Source organism: Salmo trutta, chromosome 5, assembly GCF_901001165.1.
Source record: "Salmo trutta chromosome 5, fSalTru1.1, whole genome shotgun sequence".
NCBI classification, from domain to species: Eukaryota; Metazoa; Chordata; class Actinopteri; order Salmoniformes; family Salmonidae; genus Salmo; species Salmo trutta.
Genome location: NC_042961.1, coordinates 4,089,060 through 4,104,581, shown reverse-complemented (window position 1 = coordinate 4,104,581; position 15,522 = coordinate 4,089,060). Strand labels below are relative to the sequence as shown.

At 41.6% G+C, this 15,522-nt stretch overlaps 1 protein-coding gene across 4 annotated transcripts in view; it reads right to left on the bottom strand.

Annotated features, from left to right (window-relative positions):
- LOC115193526 (collagen alpha-1(XIX) chain) overlaps positions 1-15,522 on the bottom strand; it is a 258,296-nt gene that overhangs the window by 50,312 nt on the left and 192,462 nt on the right. For all 4 annotated transcript variants that reach the window (XM_029752231.1, XM_029752233.1, XM_029752234.1 and 1 more), the window contains 6 exons: positions 10,086-10,190; positions 9,810-9,863; positions 6,843-6,896; positions 6,377-6,430; positions 6,039-6,092; positions 3,185-3,229 (listed from right to left, as the gene is read on the bottom strand). In XM_029752231.1, the coding sequence (XP_029608091.1) occupies positions 3,185-3,229; positions 6,039-6,092; positions 6,377-6,430; positions 6,843-6,896; positions 9,810-9,863; positions 10,086-10,190 (366 nt within the window). The remainder of the gene's footprint in view (positions 1-3,184; positions 3,230-6,038; positions 6,093-6,376; positions 6,431-6,842; positions 6,897-9,809; positions 9,864-10,085; positions 10,191-15,522) is intronic.

Below are 15,522 nucleotides of genomic sequence, written 5' to 3'. Positions count from 1 at the left end.
GTACAACATGGAAGAAAACCCTCCATAACAGAGTGAAACAGGGAAGTATTAAGTAGGAACAAAATGGAAGAAAACCCTCCATAACAGAGTGAAACAGGGAAGTATTAAGTAGGAACAAAATGAAAGAAAACCCTCCATAACAGAGTGAAACAGGGAAGTATTAAGTAGGAACAAAATGGAAGAAAACCCTCCATAACAGAGTGAAACAGGGAAGTATTAAGTAGACACAAAATGGAAGAAAACCTTCAATAACGGAGTGAAACAGGAAGTACTATCTTTGTACGTGTCCAATAAGAAACACTCCTTTTGGTTTTGCTCCAGTGTCCCCAGAAGTAACATGACCATGGTGACTCAATAACATTTCTACCTGCCCTCCAGGACACCTACAGCACCCGATATTACAGGCCAAAAAGATCATCAGAACATCAACCACCTGAGCCACTGCCTGTTCCCCCCACTATCATCCAGAAGGAGAGGTCAGTACAGGTGCATCAAAGCTGGGACCGAGAGACTGAAAAACAGCTTCTATCTCAAAGCCATCAGACTGTTAAATAGCCATCACTAGTCGGCTACCACCCGGTTACTCAACCCTGCTGCCGTATATACAGGTACATAGACATGGAATCACTGGCCACTGTAATGATGGAACACTAGTCACTTTAATAATGTTTACATACTGCTTTACTCATTTCATATGTATATACTGTACTCTATTCTACTGTATTTTAGTCAATGCCACTCCGATATTGCTCAATCTAAAATGAATATATTTGTTAATTCCATTCTTTTAATTTTAGTTTTGTGTGTATTTTGTGAATCATTTTTAGACACTACTGCACTGTTAGATACTACTGCACTGTTATACACTACTGCACTGTTAGACACTACTGCACTGTTAGATACTACTGCACTGTTATACACTACTGCACTGTTAGATACTACTGCACTGTTAGACACTACTGCACTGTTAGACACTACTGCACTGTTATACTCTACTGCACTGTTAGATACTACTGCACTGTTAGATACTACTGCACTGTTATACACTACTGCACTGTTAGACACTACTGCACTGTTAGACACTACTGCACTGTTAGACACTACTGCACTGTTAGATACTACTGCACTGTTAGATACTACTGCACTGTTAGATACTACTGCACTGTTAGACACTACTGCACTGTTAGATACTACTGCGCTGTTAGACACTACTGCACTGTTAAACACTACTGCACTGTTAAACACTACTGCACTGTTAGACACTACTGCACTGTTATATACTATTGCACTGTTAGACACTACTGCACTGTTAGATACTACTGCACTGTTAGATACTACTGCACTGTTATACACTACTGCACTGTTAGATACTACTGCACTGTTAGACACTACTGCACTGTTAGATACTACTGAACTGTTATACACTACTGAACTGTTAGACACTACTGCACTGTTATACACTACTGCACTGTTAGATACTACTGCACTGTTAGACACTACTGCACTGTTATACACTACTGCACTGTTATACACTACTGCACTGTTAGATACTACTGCACTGTTAGATGCTACTGCACTGTTAGATACTACTGCACTGTTAGATACTACTGCACTGTTATACACTACTGCACTGTTATACACTACTGCACTGTTAGATACTACTGCACTGTTAGACACTACTGCACTGTTATACACTACTGCACTGTTAGATACTACTGCACTGTTAGACACTACTGCACTGTTATACTCTACTGCACTGTTAGATACTACTGCACTGTAAGACACTACTGCACTGTTATACACTACTGCACTGTTAGACACTACTGCACTGTTATACTCTACTGCACTGTTAGATACTACTGCACTGTTAGATACTACTGCACTGTTAGATACTACTGCACTGTTAGATGCTACTGCACTGTTAGATACTACTGCACTGTTAGATACTACTGCACTGTTAGACACTACTGCACTGTTATACACTACTGCACTGTTAGGTAATACTGCACTGTTAGATACTACTGCACTGTTAGACACTACTGCACTGTTAAACACTACTGCACTGTTAAACACTACTGCACTGTTAGATACTACTGCACTGTTATACACTACTGAACTGTTAGACACTACTGCACTGTTAGATACTACTGCACTGTTAGACACTACTGCACTGTTATACACTACTGCACTGTTAGATAATACTGCACTGTTATACACTACTGCACTGTTAGATACTACTGCACTGTTAAACACTACTGCACTGTTAAACACTACTGCACTGTTAAACACTACTGCACTGTTAGATACTACTGCACTGTTATATACTACTGCACTGTTATACACTACTGAACTGTTAGACACTACTGCACTGTTATACACTACTGCGCTGTTAGACACTACTGCACTGTTAGATACTACTGCACTGTTATACACTACTGCACTGTTATACACTACTGCACTGTTAGATACTACTGCACTGTTATACACTACTGCACTGTTATACACTACTGCACTGTTAGATACTACTGCACTGTTAGATACTACTGCACTGTTAGATACTACTGCACTGTTAGATACTACTGCACTGTTATACACTACTGCACTGTTAGACACTACTGCACTGTTAGATACTACTGCACTGTTAGATACTACTGCACTGTTAGATACTACTGCACTGTTAGACACTACTGCACTGTTAGACACTACTGCACTGTTAGATACTACTGCACTGTTAGATACTACTGCACTGTTAGATACTACTGCACTGTTAGACACTACTGCACTGTTGGTGCTAGGAACACAAGCATTTCGCTACACCCACAATAACATCTGCAAAATATGTGTATGTGTATATGAAATTGTATTTGATTTGATTTCCAGGAAGGAAGAAAGAACAGGAAAAACATTCTCTCAAGTAGACAGAAGAAAGCATGGTGTCCTTCAAAGCAATAAGCCAATCTCACTGTCCTTTTAAATGCTGTGTTGTGTGACCAGCCATTCAAAAGGACGCTAGTAATTGGCTAAGGTACCTTGAACTGGTGTCATCATTCATAGACATGAAAACTGTTGACACATCTCACCAATGACTCAACAACACACACACTCTCTGTACACGCACACACTGTCTGTATACACACACACACACACACACACAGAGATCTCAGTGATGGTTTGGATAACTTACTGGGGGGCCCGGTAGTCCTGGCCTTCCAGGGGAGCCTTCACTGCCCTGTAGGACACACACACACACACACACACACACACACACACACACACACACACACACACACACACACACACACACACACACACACACATACACACACACACAGAACAAACCATGAGAGGGATAATGCTTTCCAGTCAGTCACTGGGGAACATATTTCTTCAGTTTTAGATCCCAATAATCTAAGAATACCTCTTTACCCATATTTACCCACACATTAGGCACAGTGACAATCCTAATCTTTGGGACATGGCATGACTGATAATACAAGTCTATTGCAGAGGTACAGTATTTGAGAAGAGGGACATACTAGCTCTGTTGAATTTGAGATAGATTGGGGGTAAGGCCCTGCGATAAACCAGTGTTCTGTACAAGGGGTGTAGTTGTACATCAACCTGCCTCACGCTACAGAAACAGGAGATCCTGTGAGCTGTTCTGGCTTGCACAAGCCTCTTGCAAGGCTACTTAACTGGCACACAGCACGCCACCCCAATCCACCGACAACACTAGGCCTATGGCATTCTTTCAATAACAAAACTGAAGAGAAATCCATAAGGTATTATGTGCTTTTTAAGAAAATAACATTAATCCTTGAGTACTACAATAACCCATTATTGATGCTCTTTGAGATAGCAGTAAATAAGACGTAAGGCATTGTTTCCATCTTAGACTATCAGAACAGCTCTTGGCATGTCAGGCCACATGCCTGAATAAAACATGACCCTGTATGTACTAACTGCCTATATTTAGAACATAAAGTAGACATGTACAGTACAGTGCCTAGTGAAAGTCTGTACACCAATGGCACAGTCTTCACATTTTGCCCCCTTAAAATGAAATAAAAACATTGATTTCATTAGATTTTTTTTGCTACAGGTCTACACAACCTACTCCACATCTTCAAAGTGAAAGAAATGTATATAAAAGATTTCTAATTAATAAAGAAAACAAAAAACAAAGATGTCTTGATTGTGTATGTCTTCACACCCCAAAGTTAATATTTGGTGGAAGCACCTTTTGGCTGCTGTTACAGCTGTGAATCATTTTGAATAAGATTCTACCAACTTTCCACAACTCTTAGGACAATATAATTCCATTGCTTGATCCTGACAAACTCCCCAGTCCCTGGCGATGACAAGCATACCCATAACATGATGCTGCCAACCACAATACTTGAAAATACAGAGGGTTTACTTTGTGTTATGTTGTATTGGATTTGACCCAAACCTGTAGTTTTTATTTTAGGCCAAAAACGTAATGTCTTTGCTGTGTTGTCTTGCAGTATTACTTAATGGTATTGTTGCAAACAGAATCAATCATTTGGAGTGGATTTTTTTAACACAGGCTTCCTTTACCACACGGGCCAGTAATGTTGAGTGAATGCAATGGTTTCGATTCCTTTGTATTGTCCAGTATTGTAGTGGCCTGGGAGGCTGTCAGGATCTAAAGAAATATGAAAGGAGCAAAGCCCAGGTAAAAAGGTAGAGGAAACCCTGTCTTCTGAATACCTAACCCTGGGATAGAGTTACATTTTTCTGTGGGACACTTGCACACACACAAAATGATGCCAACAGAATGGCTTTCCAAGAGGTGTTTAGTGTTCCTGAGTGGTCTAGTCTCTGTCCTGACTTCAATCTGATTGAAAAATTAAAGACAAGGTTTGAATATTGCTGTCCATCAATGATTCCAAACCAAATTTACTGAGCTTGAGGAATTTTAACAAAAACAATGGATATACACCAGGTGGCCAGTTTATTAGGTACACCACCCCGTTCACGAAAATGGTTCACTCCTACAGACAGTCATGTGGCCGTGGCTCACTGTGTAAAGCAGACAGACAAGCCTTAAGGCATTCATTTACTGTTCAATTGAATGTTACAATGGGCAAAACCAGAGACCTAAGTGACTTTGAGCGTGGTATGATCGTCGGTGGCAGGCGAGCTGGTTCCATTATCTCAGAAACGTCCGGCATCCTGGCCTTTTCACGCACGACAGTGTCTAGGGTTTACTGACAATGGTGCGACAAACAAAAACCATCCAGTCAGCGGCAGTCCCATGGGCGAAAACAGCTTGTTGATGAGAGAGGCTGAAGGAGAACGGCAATAATCGTGCAAGCTAACAAGAGGGCTACAAACAGGTAAATATTGGTGCAGTACAACAGTGGTGTGCAGAACGGCATCTCGGAACGCACAACTTGTCTGTCTTTTTCACAGATGGGCTTTTGCAGCAGTTGCTGTTGCATCATGCTGATGGCAGAGTTAGGATTTGACATAAGCAGCATGAGTCCATGGCCCCATTCTGCCTGGTATCAATGGTACAATCTGGTGACGGTGGTGCAATTGTGTGGGGAATGTTTTCCTGGCACATGTTAGGTCCCTTGATACCAATTGAGCAATGTTTCCATACCCCAAAGAATTCAGTTTGTTCAGGAGGCAAAGGGGGGTCTGACCCGGTACCTAATAAACTGGCCACTGAGTGCATGTTGTCCTAAGAGTTGTGCAAGCTTGGTAGAATCTTATTCAGAATGATTCCCAGCTTTAATGGCTGCCAAAGGTGCTTCCACTAAGTAAAAGTGAAAACATACGCAATCAATTCATCATCATTTTGTGTTTCTAAGTAATTTGTAAAATTATCTCTCATTTTTATTTCACTTTGGAGTAGGTTGTGTAGCTCCATAGGAAAAAATCTAATTGAATCCCTTTGTAGATTTAATTTTAAGGTAGCAAAGTATGAAGACCATGCAAGTGTGCGTAGTCTTCACTAGCGACTGTATATTCATACAGTGCGTGTACACACAACGTCTCTTTCTTACCCGCTCTCCCTTTGTTCCCGGCTGACCCATTGGCCCAGGTCTGCCAATGACACCCTGCAAATAGAAACAAAGTACATCAATTAACTGGGTCACAAACTAAATATAGAAACAAAGTACATCAATTAACTGGGTCAGAAACTAAATATAGAAACAAAGTACATCAATTAACTGGGTCACAAACTAAATATAGAAAGTGGATGAGAGAAAATAGGGACCAAACAATGAGTATTGTGTTCTCAGGGATTGTTCTTGTATGAGCAACACAGTACTACACATGCATTACAACTAGGGATGAAGAGGAAGATGATTTCATGCGATTGATGATTTGTTTTGCTTACAGGGGCTCCAGTACGGCCTGTTGCACCCAGAATGCCTGGAACTCCAGGAGAGCCCTGAGAAAGACAAGAAACACCAGAGAGCAATCATTGTCACTTCCTGTGTAATAGTTAGTGTATGATAGGCTAACTGGTAGGTTTACAAGAAGGACAAGATGAGAGTTAACCTCATTTGCATTTTCGGGACTATTCCATTGATTCTGTTGTACATGGGGCAAGATGAGTCACTTGGCCGTGGCTTGCTATATAAAGCAGGCATTGAGACATTGAGGCATTCAGTTACTGATTGACTGAACGTTACAAAGGGTAAAACTAGTGACCTAAGCGACTTTGAGCGTGGTATGATCGTTGGTGCCAGGTGCACCGGTTCCAGATTTGATTTGATTTGATGTAGTGTACTTTCAAGCACACTCAAGCATGTTAAAGTATATGATTCATGTATTGGCCCCAGGACAGGTCTGAAACCCACCTCGTCTCCTTTGTCTCCACTAGGCCCAGGGAATCCTCTCTCTCCTTTCATCCCCTAGAACAGTAACAACATCAGTGAATGAGTAAACAGTAACAACATCAGTGAATGAGTAAACAGTAACAACATCAGTGAATGAGTAAACAGTAACAACATCAGTGAATGAGTAAACAGTAACAACATCAGTAAATGAGTAAACAGTAACAACAACATCAGTGAATGAGTAAACAGTAACAACATCAATGAATGAGTAAACAGTAACAACATCAGTGAATGAGTAAACAGTAACAACATCAGTGAATGAGTAAACAGTAACAACAACATCAGTGAATGAGTAAACAGTAACAACATCAATGAATGAGTAAACAGTAACAACATCAGTGAATGAGTAAACAGTAACAACATCAGTGAATGAGTAAACAGTAACAACAACATCAGTGAATGAGTAAACAGTAACAACAACATCAGTGAATGAGTAAACAGTAACAACATCAGTGAATGAGTAAACAGTAACAACAACATCAGTGAATGAGTAAACAGTAACATCATCAGTGAATGAGTAAACAGTAACAACAACATCAGTGAATGAGTAAACAGTAACAACATCATCAGTGAATGAGTAAACAGTAACAACATCATCAGTGAATGAGTAAACAGTAACAACAACATCAGTGAATGAGTAAACAGTAACAACATCAGTGAATGAGTAAACAGTAACAACATCAGTGAATGAGTAAACAGTAACAACATCAGTGAATGAGTAAACAGTAACAACATCAGTGAATGAGTAAACAGTAACATCATCAGTGAATGAGTAAACAGTAACAACACCATCAGTGAATGAGTAAACAGTAACAACATCAGTGAATGAGTAAACATTAACAACATCAGTGAATGAGTAAACAGTAACAACAACATCAGTGAATGAGAAAACAGTAACATCATCAGTGAATGAGTAAACAGTAACATCATCAGTAAATGAGTAAACAGTAACAACAACATCAGTGAATGAGTAAACAGTAACATCATCAGTGAATGAGTAAACAGTAACATCATCAGTAAATGAGTAAACAGTAACAACAACATCAGTGAATGAGTAAACAGTAACAACATCAGTGAATGAGTAAACAGTAACAACATCAGTGAATGAGTAAACAGTAACAACAACATCAGTGAATGAGTAAACAGTAACAACAACATCAGTGAATGAGTAAACAGTAACAACACCATCAGTGAATGAGTAAACAGTAACATCATCAGTGAATGAGTAAACAGTAACAACATCAGTGAATGAGTAAACAGTAACAACAACATCAGTGAATGAGTAAACAGTAACAACAACATCAGTGAATGAGTAAACAGTAACAACACCATCAGTGAATGAGTAAACAGTAACATCATCAGTGAATGAGTAAACAGTAACAACATCAGTGAATGAGTAAACAGTAACAACAACATCAGTGAATGAGTAAACAGTAACAACATCAGTGAATGAGTAAACAGTAACAACATCAGTGAATGAGTAAACAGTAACAACAACATCAGTGAATGAGTAAACAGTAACAACATCAGTGAATGAGTAAACATTAACAACATCAGTGAATGAGTAAACAGTAACAACAACATCAGTGAATGAGTAAACAGTAACAACATCATCAGTGAATGAGTAAACAGTAACAACACCATCAGTGAATGAGTAAACAGTAACAACATCAGTGAATGAGTAAACAGTAACAACAACATCAGTGAATGAGTAAACAGTAACAACATCAGTGAATGAGTAAACAGTAACAACAACATCAGTGAATGAGTAAACAGTAACAACATCATCAGTGAATGAGTAAACAGTAACAACATCATCAGTGAATGAGTAAACAGTAACAACAACATCAGTGAATGAGTAAACAGTAACAACATCATCAGTGAATGAGTAAACAGTAACAACATCATCAGTGAATGAGTAAACAGTAACATCATCAGTGAATAGTCAAAAAATGGCCAAATCAGGTTTGATTCTGTATAAACCTTTTCTTAATGTGTTTGCTTGTGAAACAACAAATATCTACCACCATAATATACAGTATGTTCTCTCCAAACCTTCTAATAGTCTCAAACCAGTGGCATGACGGGTGGTCATACATGTCACTTGGACTTCTTGTTTCTAATAGAGCCAATTAGAAGCGACTACTTGGGTAATTGTACTAATACAGGACACTGCTGTGTATCCATGGCAACCACGTCTGCAGCCAGCAGCTCTGATGATACGAATGAGTTGGACTAACACTGTAAATGTCTGAATCTTCCTAAATCTCTCTGATGAAAAGAAACATGAACAACTATGAGAGCCTATGTCGTACATTATAGCATATTATGCATAGTTTATAAGGCATTATAAATGCCCTTATAATGCATTATGAAGAGGGTATTTATCCGTAGGAAGTATTATGAAAACAATTCAACTGAAAATCAATAGAACCATGTTGAATAATAACCTGAAGAAGAAGTGTAGTCCCCAGCGATGTTATGCACCAGTCTTAATACTATTACAGCTATTATCTTCTCTAATTCACTTTGGCATGCTGAGATTTGCAATGCATGGAGTGAATGGAGTATTTGTAAGGTGGAAAGTAATTCTATATACATTGTCTGTGTCCCAAATGACCTCCTAATCCTTTACACAGGGCATTACTTTTCACCAGAGCATTATAGTGCACTATGTAGGGAATAGGCTGCCATTTAGAACACACACATTATAATAGGGAATAGGCTGCCATTTAGAACACACACATTATAATAGGGAATATGCTGCCATTTAGAACACATCCATTATAATAGGGAATAGGCTGCCATTTAGAACACATCCATTATAATAGGGAATAGGCTGCCATTTAGAACACATCCATTATAATAGGGAATAGGCTGCCATTTAGAACACAGCCATTATAATCAGGATGGCACGTTGTTTCCTACCTTTGGACCTTCTTTTCCTGGATTACCGAGAGGTCCTCGCACTCCTGGATCCCCCTGTTTAGGATGGACACACACACGCAAATCAATGCACGCAAGAACACATGCACAGAGAAAGACACACACACAAACCCCCACCCACACAACCTGTCCCCAAGGGTTCCATTCTCACCCTTCTAGGCAGGCACACACACACACACACACACACACACACACACACACACACACACACACACACACACACACACACACACACAGTAAAGATAATCAGACACTCACCTTTTCTCCCACCATGCCTTGCACTCCCGTCGCTCCATGGGTTCCCTTCTCACCCTTCTGCCCAGGCAGACCTGGCACTCTGGTCTGGCACACAGTGCAGGCATTCTGCCAACACACAGCGGGGGGGGGGGGGGGGGGGGGGGAGAGGTACGGTCATACAGAACAGATATCTGTCATCTCACTGAGTCACAGCAGGGAAATGCAGTGCTCCTTTTGTTTGTATTCCATCTCCCCTGGGTTGAAGAGCAGCATGGGAGATGTCTTAATGTTCTCTCAACGTTTCCACAACATTGAAGTTAATGTGAGCAGACTGAGAACCCGACATTTGGGGGATCATTTGAAATATCCCAGTCTCCCATCCAGTTCAGGTTTCACTGAGTAACACTTATTTACATTGAAATAGTTAGGCTTAGTCTGTGTCTGGGAAATCAGCCCTGTCTGAGAAATCAGCCCTGTCTGGGAAATCAGCCCTGTCTGGGGAATCAGCCCTGTCTGGGAAATCAGCCCTGTCTGGGGAATCAGCCCTGTCTGGGAAATCAGCCCTGTCTGGGAAATCAGCCCTGTCTGGGGAATCAGCCCTGTCTGGGGAATCAGCCCTGTCTGGGAAATCAGCCCTGTCTGGGAAATCAGCCCTGTCTGGGGAATCAGCCCTGTCTGGGGAATCAGCCCTGTCTGGGGAATCAGCCCTGTCTGGGGAATCAGCACTGTCTGGGGAATCAGCCCTGTCTGGGGAATCAGCCCTGTCTGGGGAATCAGCCCTGTCTGGGGAAGGTATTATATCCCACTTAATTATGATCCTGGAACATCTCAAAGTGACCTGCTCTGGAGAGATACTCTGTACTCGTGTGGAGTGGAGAGATACTCTGTACTCTTGTGGAGTGGAGAGATACTCTGTACTCTGTGGAGTGGAGAGATACTCTGTACTCGTGTGGAGTGGAGAGATACTCTGTACTCTTGTGGAGTGGAGAGATACTCTGTACTCTTGTGGAGGGGAGAGATACTCTGTACTCTTGTGGAGGGGAGAGATACTCTGTACTCTTGTGGAGTGGAGAGATACTCTGTACTCTGTGGAGTGGAGAGATACTCTGTACTCGTGTGGAGGGGAGAGATACTCTGTACTCGTGTGGAGGGGAGAGATACTCTGTACTCTGTGGAGTGGAGAGATACTCTGTACTCTTGTGGAGTGGAGAGATACCCTTTACACTGTGGAGTGGAGAGATACTCTGTACTCTGTGGAGTGGAGAGATACGCTGTACTCTTGTGGAGGGGAGAGATACTCTGTACTCGTGTGGAGGGGAGAGATACTCTGTACTCTGTGGAGTGGAGAGATACTCTGTACACTGTGGAGTGGAGAGATACTCTGTACTCTTGTGGAGTGGAGAGATACTCTGTACTCGTGTGGAGGGGAGAGATACTCTGTACTCTGTGGAGTGGAGAGATACTCTGTACTCGTGTGGAGGGGAGAGATACTCTGTACTCTGTGGAGTGGAGAGATACTCTGTACTCTTGTGGAGGGGAGAGATACTCTGTACACTGTGGAGTTGTTGAAGTGTACTTTACCTACAGCAGCAGACATTCTGTACTCTGACACCGTGGAGTTGTTGAAGTGTACTTTCCCTACAGCAGCAGACATTCTGTACTCTGCTGAAGATAATTAGGTTCAACTGTATCAGTTACCCAGAGGCACTTACTTCATAGAACAATGCTATGATTATACACTGAGTGTACAAAACATTAAGGACATCCTCCTAATATTGAGTTGCACCTCCCCCTTTTGCCCTCAGAACAGCCTAAATACGTTGGGACATGGACTCTACAAGGTGTTGAAAGCATTCCACATGTTGGCCCATGTGGACTCTGATGCTTCCAACAGTTTTGTCAAATTGGCTGGATGTCCTTTGGGTGGTGGACCATTCTTGATACACACGGGAAACTGTTGAGAATGAAAAACCCAGCAGCATTGTAGTTCTTGACACAAACCGGTGCGCCTGGCACCTACTACCATACCCTGTTCAAAGGCACTTAAATCTTTTGTCTTGCCCATTCACCCTCTGAATGGCACACACACACAATCCATGTCTCAACTGTCTGAAGGATTAAAAATCCTTCTTTAACCTGTCTCCTCCCCTTCAACTACACTGATTGAAGTAGATTTAACAAGTGATATCAATAAGGGATCATAGCTTTCACCTGGATTCCCCTGGTCAGTCTATGTCATGGAAAGAGCATGTTCCTAATGTTTTGTCCACTCAGTGTACATACAGTAGAAGAACACCACAGGATGCTGGTGGCACATGAATTAGGGAGGACGGGCTCGTGGTAATGACTGGAGCGGAATAAGTGGAATGGTTTCCATGTGTTTCATTCCATTCCAGCCATTACTATGAGCTGTCCTCCCCTCAGCAGCATCAAATGAAGAACACATAGGTTCTCTGAATATGTTCCACCTCCAATCATTTATCTGGAGATGGATATCAACACTGTTTATACAGCATGAAGGCTATATGACCCCTGGTGTCACTGGCATTTACACTCATCAGAGAAGATATTTTATGGAACTTGGGAGTACAAATCTTTTTTTCTGATAGAGACTTGAGCGAAGTGTCTTGAAATAAAAGATCCAATTCAGTTAAGTGCTCCTTTCAGTGTGAAATACCAAATACCATCTGTTGTAAAGTGACCAAACTCTGTCAATCAAAGTGAAGAAACTGAGAAAAGCTATTCTTGGGGAGGGTTGTCTTTCAGCTCATCACGTTGAATGGCGCAGAGTCAAGCCAGCAGCACATTGTAAAAAAGCCCTTTAAACAGGCAGGTTAGCGGTTTTTTGTCATGAATCTTGTTCTGGAGGCAGCTCTGCAGAGTGGTCACTAGCTAGCACAGCCACAAAGTCATAAAATCAGATTTTAAATCTAACAATCTTAACCACACTGCTAAACCTAAACTAAGAACAAAAATCACATTTTTGTTTAAATTAGTTTTTACAACATAGCCAATTTTGACTTTGCAGCTGGCTAATCTAGTGGATATCGCTCAGTTCTGCCTCCAGGACAAGATTCATGACAATAAATGTCAATCTGCTTTGAACAGCTAAAAGCTTGGAAACTTTATTCATTTAACTGGGCTCCCTTTCTTTGGTCTGGTAGAATAAAATCTCTCTCTCTCTCTCTCTCTCTCTCTCTCTCTCTCTCTCTCTCTCTCTCTCTCTCTCTCTCTCTCTCTCTCGCTCTCTCTCTCTCTCTCTCTCTCTCTCTCTCTCTCTCTCTCTCCCCAGCAGGAGAGAATCAAGGCTTCAGATAAACGTTATCTATCTACTGTCAGTCCACTCAGTCACTCTGCAAACAGCTGTAGCTAGACGTTGTTGTCATCTTTAAAAATCAGCAAACACAATCCTGTTTTAAATACACATCCTTTCTTCTCTGACTGAAAAGAGAGGGATGAATGGATGGATGTGCATTCATCTTGGCTGGCTGAGAGGAACTAGCATTTATCACAACCAAACAGTAATCACACAATCACAGAGAAGGGAGAGAAGACAGACGTTGAGAGAGAAGAGAGACAGAGAGAGAAGAGAGAAGAGACAGATGGACAGAGAGAAGAGACGGACAGAGAGAAGAGACAGACGAAAGAGAGAAGAGACGGACAGAGAGAAGAGACAGACGAAAGAGAGAAGAGACAGACGAAAGAGAGAAGAGACAGACGAAGAGAGAAGAGAGAGAGAGAAGAGGCAGACGGAGAGAGAGAAGAAAGAGAGAGAAGACACAGACGGAGAGAGAGAAAAGACAGAGAGAAAAGACATACGGAGAGAGAGAAGAGACAGACGGGGAGAGAGGAGAGAGAGAAGAGACAGACAGAGAGAGAGAAGAGACAGACAGAGAGAAGTGATAGACGGAGAGAGAGAAGAATGAATGTACAGATACATCAAACAAGGTGTGGGAGTGTTGGAGAGATAGATGGACAGAGAGAAGAGACAGAGAGAGAGAGAAGAGACAGACAGAGAGAGAGAAGAGACAGACGGAGAGAGAAGAGACAGACAGAGAGAGAGAAGAGACAGACAGAGAGAGAGAAGAGACAGACGGAGAGAGAAGAGACAGAGAGAGAGAAGAGACAGACAGAGAGAGAGAAGAGACAGACAGAGAGAGAAGAGACAGAGAGAGAGAAGAGACAGAGAGAGAGAAGAGACAGACGGAGAGAGAAGAGACAGAGAGAGAGAAGAGACAGAGAGAGAGAAGAGTGTACATTGTCCAGATACATCAACAAGGCGTGGGAGTGTTGGAGAGATAGATAGAAAAGAAGAAAAGTATTGTCCCTTAAAGACATAGTAACAAGGTTGCTGTGAGAACAAACAACTGACAACAGAAAGCCCTATTCCTTATATAGTGTACTACTGTTGACCAGAGCCCTATTCCCTATATAGTGTACTACTGTTGACCAGAGCCCTATTCCCTATATAGTGCACTACTGTTGACCAGAGCCCTATTCCCTATATAGTGTACTACTGTTGACCAGAGCCCTATTCCCTATATAATACACTACTGTTGACCAGAGCCCTATTCCCTATATAATACACTACTGTTGACCAGAGCCCTATTCCCTTTATAATGCACTACTGTTGACCAGAGCCCTATTCCCTATATAATACACTACTGTTGACCAGAGCCCTATTCCCTATATAATACACTACTGTTGACCAGAGCCCTATTCCCTATATAATGCACTACTGTTGACCAGAGCCCTATTCCCTATATAATACACTACTGTTGACCAGAGCCCTATTCCCTATATAGTGCACTACTGTTGACCAGAGCCCTATTCCCTATATAGTGCACTACTGTTGACCAGAGCCCTATTCCCTATATAGTGCACTACTGTTGACCAGAGCCCTATTCCCTATATAATACACTACTGTTGACCAGAGCCCTATTCCCTATATAGTGTACTACTGTTGACCAGAGCCCTATTCCCTATATAGTGCACTACTGTTGACCAGAGCCCTATTCCCTATATAATACACTACTGTTGACCAGAGCGCTATTCCCTATATAATACATTACTGTTGACCAGAGCCCTATTCCCTATATAATACATTACTGTTGACCAGAGCCCTATTCCCTATATAGTGCACTACTGTTGAACAGAGCTCTATTCCCTATATAGTGTACTACTGTTGACCAGAGCCCTATTCCCTATATAATACACTACTGTTGACCAGAGCCCTATTCCCTATATAGTGCACTACTGTTGACCAGAGCCCTATTCTCTATATTGTGGACTGCTGTTGACAAGAGCCCAGCCGTAGCTCTCTGGTCAAAAGTAGTTCACAGTGTAGGGAATAGGGTACCATTTTGGACACAACCCCTGTGTACTCCAGGAGGGATGTATTGAACAAAAGCATTCTTCTTAGGACATTTCAAGGATTCCTGTTGAATATAATAATGCA